Source organism: Microtus ochrogaster, chromosome 18, assembly GCF_000317375.1.
Source record: "Microtus ochrogaster isolate Prairie Vole_2 chromosome 18, MicOch1.0, whole genome shotgun sequence".
Classification (NCBI taxonomy): domain Eukaryota; kingdom Metazoa; phylum Chordata; class Mammalia; order Rodentia; family Cricetidae; genus Microtus; species Microtus ochrogaster.
Window position 1 is genome coordinate 23,291,810 of NC_022020.1, and position 6,498 is coordinate 23,298,307.

The 6,498-nt window shown below is 44.2% G+C and overlaps 1 protein-coding gene across 3 annotated transcripts in view; it reads left to right on the forward strand.

The window, feature by feature from the left end:
• Nucleotides 1–6: 6 nt before the first annotated feature.
• Nucleotides 7–6,498, forward strand: part of Kdm3b (lysine demethylase 3B) — a 63,916-nt gene continuing 57,424 nt past the window's right edge. For all 3 annotated transcript variants that reach the window (XM_005355920.2, XM_013349542.1, XM_005355921.2), the window contains exon 1: nt 7–282. In XM_005355920.2, coding sequence (XP_005355977.1) covers nt 88–282 — 195 coding nt within the window. In that variant the 5' untranslated portion in view covers nt 7–87. The remainder of the gene's footprint in view (nt 283–6,498) is intronic.

The window sequence follows — 6,498 nt, forward strand, 5'->3', positions numbered from 1 at the left end:
AGGGAGGCCTTGCGGGTGGATCGGGCGCTTGGCGGCGGAGGTGGTGGGAGGCGGCGGGCAGGAGCGCGGGTCCGGCCGGCCCTGGCGATGGCGGACGCGGCGGCCTCCCCGGTGGGCAAGCGGCTGTTGCTTCTGTTCTCGGACCCTGCGGCCTCAGCTTCGGCCTCGGCCCCCACGGCGGCGGCGGCAGTGAGCGGAGATCCTGGGCCTGCGCTGCGCACTCGGGCCTGGCGAGCCGGCACGGTGCGGGCCATGAGCGGGGCGGTGCCCCAGGACCTAGCGGTGAGTGGCGGCCGAGGCGGGCACGCGAGGCCGGGGCTGTGGGGCCTGTGGGCGGCCTCCCCGGGGGCCTTTGTGAGGGGGGTGGCGAGGCGGGGGTGACCCAGTTCCGCGCCCCTGGCTCTCCTGAGCGCCCCCCGCCGGCACCTCGGCGCCTGGGCACTCGGGCTCTGGCCGGCGTGGCTTCCGCGTCGGGGTGCGCGCCCCAGTTTCTCCTGGGGGGGCGGCCGGGGTGCGAGGAAGCTGGTGCTGCTGCTTCTAGCCGGCAGGCCCCGCCTCCTGGGCGACCCTGCTCTGCGCACCCCCCCCCCACGCCCTCAGCAGGCTCTCTAACCCTGGGTCCCCGGGCCCCGCAAAATTCATCTAGAAGACGCCGACCTGGAGTCCCCAGGCCGTCTCAGGGGACTCGCACCGGGTTCCCTTCCTCCCGCAGCCCTGAGCGCAGCCAGAATGTGGGTAGCTGCAGGAGGCTCAGAGGCTGCAGTTGGAGCTGCTTGGGGCTTTTTTTTTTTTTTTTTTTAAATCTGGCACTTACTTCCTCCTTGTTTGAGCAGGGCTCGGCCTGGCGGTCCCCAGAAAGGCCAGTTCTGTGGTCTGATTTCGAACGCCCTTCTTTTGGCGCTTCTGGGTGTCAGGAGCTGCTGTTTGAGCCTTTTGATAAGTTTGAGGTCTGTGCTGGTAGCCGAATGAGGCTGTCGAGTGGTGGTTTTGCTTCTAACTCGGTTACTCCCCTAACCTTGAGAGGTTTTGCTTTGAAACTTTGTATTAGGGTTTGGCCGCTTGCCTCGTTATATTTTACCGTGAAAGTTGTTCCGTACATAGTTAAGTAGCGTTCGAGACCGTGAGCTTTTATTTTTGCTAATGTGGCGGCAAAATACTACCTTTGAGTTTTGTCAAGCCTCTTCAGTTCCTCGTTCTGATAACGGCCCTAGCTAGCCTCTCTGGTGAGCTAAAGCTATGAGAAATGGGCGGGAAGGGTATTTGGAATGATCTATCGATCAGTAAACAGAAAGTGAATATTCTCGATGGGCTTGATACCGCAGACATTTCATTCACCAAACAGGAACATATTTTGTGAGATTTAGGATTAATGTATCTGTCTGCTGCTGGTTTTGCATCCTAGGGATCAAGTGTTGGGCTTTCTAGTTGGTAAGCAACCTTTGGGTTTTTGTTTTTTTTTTTTTTTTGTTTTTTTTGGCTAGTTTCTGGCTCAAGCTTTACCGCTCCTGGTTCTGTTCACTTGCTTTGATCATTCTCTGGGATGTATAAAGGAGGTTTGTTAGGGTATTGATGAAGCTCCAGCGGAGTGAATTTGTAAAAAGATACCACGACTATAAGATGAGGATTTGATCCTAAATTCCTCTGCCCTTTCTACGAAATATGGGTAGGGTTCGATCGTGATGGTTTTTCTCATTCACTAATCTCCTCCCTCTCCCAAGCAAAGCATTTTTGAAATCTACCCATATGCGCATACTCTGACCTGAGGCATTGCCATTTCATTGGGATTTTACTTCCCAGTTCTTTGAATAGTTATTTCCCATTCTCTCAATGAATTCTCAAATGAATTGAGCTCGTGATCTCTGCACCTGAAATGGCTACCCAGTCGCTCTGTTGTTTGTTGATCTTCGTGATTGCAGAGTGCACTGAATGCTGGACACCTACTAGGGCTAAATACTTAATAGTTTTACCACTTGGCCATTGTAAGTGGGTTTTCCAACCAAACACTTGCAGTGATTCTTGAAAAAAAGCAAGGTGTTCTTACAACTGTGTTGAAGGTCTATGGTGCAATGTGAACATAGAAGCAAAGGTAACTTTGAACTTGGTGAATAGATTTGTGCTTGTCTTACACTTTTATCCGGGAACATATATGAGAAAACAGTCCCAAGAAAACTCTGAGCCTTTTAGGCTTTTTTTTTTTTTTAACCTTCTTGCCGTACTGTTCTAGAATTGCAGTTACCTTGAGGTTTTGTTGAAGACGGTGACTAGTGAGGAATAAATGTGTATGTGCCGCTTGTTTTCCTTTTTCATTGACGAGAATGTCTTTGGACTCTGGGCTTGTGGACCTTTCCAATTTGCACCACTCATTGTAGTAAACACAACTATCTTCCAATCAAAAGTGTTCTTCCTGTACTCAAGGGTGGAGTTTGCCAGGAACTGGCCTGTGATTGGGCAGATTTTCTTTCAGTTATGTTTAAGAGGTTTTCAGGCGTGCTTGGTTTTGAGTAATGCATAGCAGGGCGCCCCCTGTTAAGGATGAGTAATTAAGGGTTGGATGAATAGTTTCTGAACTGATTGAAAACACATTTCTCAATTTTAGGCTCCATTAATACCCTCTTTCTAAATACTTTTTGACCCAGAAATACTTGAGTATACTGGTGATACATTTAATGAACCTTTTTTTTTCATTACCAATGACATATCCTGCCTTAAGATATGATGTGTGGGGAAAAAAATGAAAACCTCTACTCCATTCATTGGGAAATTTGTTGATGAGTGTTTTAAGAGTGGTTGTGTTCACCATCAAACTTCCTTTGACAAGCAGCTGCTGATTTTTTATCCAGATACAAACCCAATTCTTGGAATAGTGGCTTTTCGTTCAAAATAGGTCTTTTGTGTTTTTTTTTTAAATATGTTGCAAGATTAGTGGATTTTGCGTTTATATTATTTCATAACGTAGTTGTACACTTTGAGTTCCAAAATCATTATTTGTCCATGTATGTTCCAGAGTCCTTGAGACCATTACATGTATAGATAAACAGACAAAAATACCGTGGATTTTCCTTTTAATTATAAAAGTATATCTGTTTACAGGATGTCAAACAAAGCTATAGACGTGAGAGCACAGCAGTCTTGACCTCTGTGGCTCCAGCTTACCAAGGAAGAATATGATTATTTTTCCTTTAAAAAAATAAAAAAAACTGTACATGCAAAAAAAATGAAAAGAAGGATAGGGTTGGAGCACAGTCAGTAGTGTTTGCCCAGCAAGCATAAGGGCCTAAGTTTAATTCCCACACTGCAGAAACTGGGCATGGTGGTGGGTACATACCTGTAAAATTCTTCTCTACAAAGAATTGCTTTTTTTTTTTTTTTTTTGAACAAATGCTATCTTACTACACAATACCTGCTACTGGCTCTTTTTAAATAAACTTATTTTCGGTGTATGAGTGTTTTGCCTGCATGTATGCATGTGCATGCCTGGTGCCTGAGAAGATTCTAGGAGGGTGTTTAATCCTCTGGAGCTGTACAGGTGACTGTGGGTACTGGGAGCAGAGTCTGGGTCCTCTGCACCAGCAGCCAGGCCAGTGGTCCTAACCACTAAGCCATCTCTCCAGCCCTGCTTTCTTATTTTAATTGATGTATATATACCGCAGACATCAGTAGCTATCTATGTTGTAAACACTTCCCAGCTCTCCTCAGCCCTTCCAGGGGCCGTATACATGCTAGGTGGGTACTGTACTACTCCCAAGTTTTTATCATGTTTATAACCCCTTCATATTTTATAGAATGAGTGTGCCATGATCTAGTACTTAATTTTTTTTCTCTTGGTAGACATCAACTTTATTTAAAACTTTTTTGGAGGGACACTAACTATATTAATCTGTCCTTAGCACATTGTGTTTTGTGATCCAGGTTTCACTGTTGTATTGTAGGCATCCAAGAGTGAGATTGTTGAGATATGTGCACTTTTAGTTTATTAGGTAATACATGGTTATTTTCCACTCATTAAAATGTTTCATACTCCCACAAACAGTGCTATAGTTCTTGTTTTCCTTCATCTTTATTGTCAAATGATGTCATCAGTATTTTACTGTTGACAGTGAGAAAAAGTATCTAACGTTTTCATAACTACTGGTCTTTCTGGATGTATTTCCTCCTCTTCCATCCTAATTATGCATCTTTGATCACTTGAGAAATTAGTTAATTATGTTTTTATTCTGAGTTCTTTTTGCAGTTATTAACTTTTTGAGACAGGGTGTCTTTGTTACAGCTCTGACTGTCCTGGAACTGGCTTTGTAGACCAAGCTAGCCTCAAACTCATTGAGATCCAACTGCCTCTGGTCCCAAGTGCTGGGATTAAAGGCGTGCACCACTACTTCTGGGCTGGTTATTAACTTGTATTACCTCTCTAGTATATTGTAATCATTACTCTTTTGTTTGTTTTTGTTTTATGGGACAGGATTTCTCTGTGTAGCCTTGACTGTCCTGGAACTCACTTTGTAGATCAGGCTGACCTTAAATTCAGAAATGCGCCTGCTTCTGCCTCCCTAGGGCTAGGATTAAAGGCGTGTGCCACCACCACTAGGCTATAAATATTCTTTGTATTTTTATTTTAGTCCTTTTTTCTTTTTGAGATATTCCCACTATGTATGCCTCCCTGTGTGCTTGGAACTCATTATGTAGACCAGGCTGGTGAACTCAAGTGCTAGCTGGTACTAAAGGCGCTTCCGCCACTCCTGGTTTGCTTTTAATCTTTGGACCTCCCATTCACCTGATATCTTTTTCATTGAATATAATAAAATAGGCAATCTGATCTGTCCTTTCTTTTCTCAATTGTGGCACTACCAACTTTATGACGAAAGCTTTTGTTGTTGCTGCAGTATGGTAGAATTAAATGCTGCTGTAAGTGTTGCATTGGGTTGTTTGGGCTATCACAGCTGTCTCAGCATTCCAGACTCCCAAGAAGGATTAAAGGGTATCGGCCTTAATGTTTTAACTTTTAATCTTTTATTTCTGTTTCAGAGTATAAGAATAAAATATTCTCTTTGTTGTGATTTGAGATAATAATTATAGCATTGTTCTGGCTAGTACCATATGATTTTTTAAAATATTTATTTATTTTATATACATTATTCTTTCTGCATGTATGTCTGCATTCCAGAAGAGGTCACCAACCCCATTACAGATGGTTGTGAGCCAGCATGTGGTTGCTGGGAATTGAACTCAGGACCTTTGGAAGAGCAGGCAATGCTCTTAACCTCTGAGCCATCTCTCCAGCCCCTACCATATGATTTTTATCTGGAAGTCTATGAGGAATGAAAGTGTATCTATTCTCTCCCCCTTGACACCCCAATTTTTTTTTCATGCAGGGGTCTCTATATCACTGGCTGGTCTGGAACTGCTGTGTAGGCAAGGCTGGCTTCAGATTCACAGAGACCCACTTGCGTTAGCCTCTTCCTCTGGAGTACTAGAATTAGAGGCATGGACCACCACACCAAGCTGCCTGCTATTTCTACACCAGCCTTTTCTCTTTGTGTCATAGTAGGGAAGGTGAACCATAAATGCCTACTTTCTCATTTTGTTTCTAGATGATGTCATTATAATCAGGTCCATGCCAGTACCATTTTTCCTGTGTAGAAACTATTCTTACTTTCTACCTACTTCTAGACTTGTCAGCCCTGATTGTGATGGAGTCTGATTTGATGCTGGAGGTCAGCCCCCTGCCTGAGTAATAGTATTCTACCGTGCAGCTACGTCCCTGCACCTACCCTGTACTTCCCTACCCCCAGTCAGGTTCCCCTTCTCCATTTTGTCACTTTAACGATTTGTTGACTTATTTTTTATGTTAATGTGTGTTGCCTGCATGTAAAGTAAATAAAATATATTTTGTGGATCAGTGCATGTTTAGAGAGGTGTGTTGTTTTGAAACAGTCTATGTTTTGAGCCGCCACACCTGCTTAGAGAGTTGTAGATAAACTGGGCATGGTAATGCAAGCCTATAATTCCTAGCATTTTGGAGAGTAGCTTTAAATAGCAATGAGGTTCTGCTCATTTGATATGAACATATAGTGTTTAATTGGATGCTAAGAACTCCTATCATCTTGACTCCAGACCCACTTTTTTGGGTGGGGGTTGGGTTTTTGAGACAGGGTTTCTCTGTGACACAGTCCTTCCTAGCTGACTATCCTGGAACGCACTCACTCTGTAGACCAGGCTGGCCTCAAACTCGCAGAGATCCACCTGCCTCTGCCTCCTGAGTAATGGGATTAAAGGCATGTGCCACCATCACCAGGTTTCAGCCCCCCCCCCTTTTTTTTTTGAGACAGAGTCTCAGTATGTAGACCCGGAACTTGATGTGTACAAGCTGGCCTAGACTCCAGAGATTCACCTGCCTCTGAGTTCTGGGATTAAAAGAAAGCACCAACACTCTTGGCTTCTGTTCATTTTTATTTATTTTTTTTAAATATTTATTTATTTATTAAGTATACAATATTCTGTCTG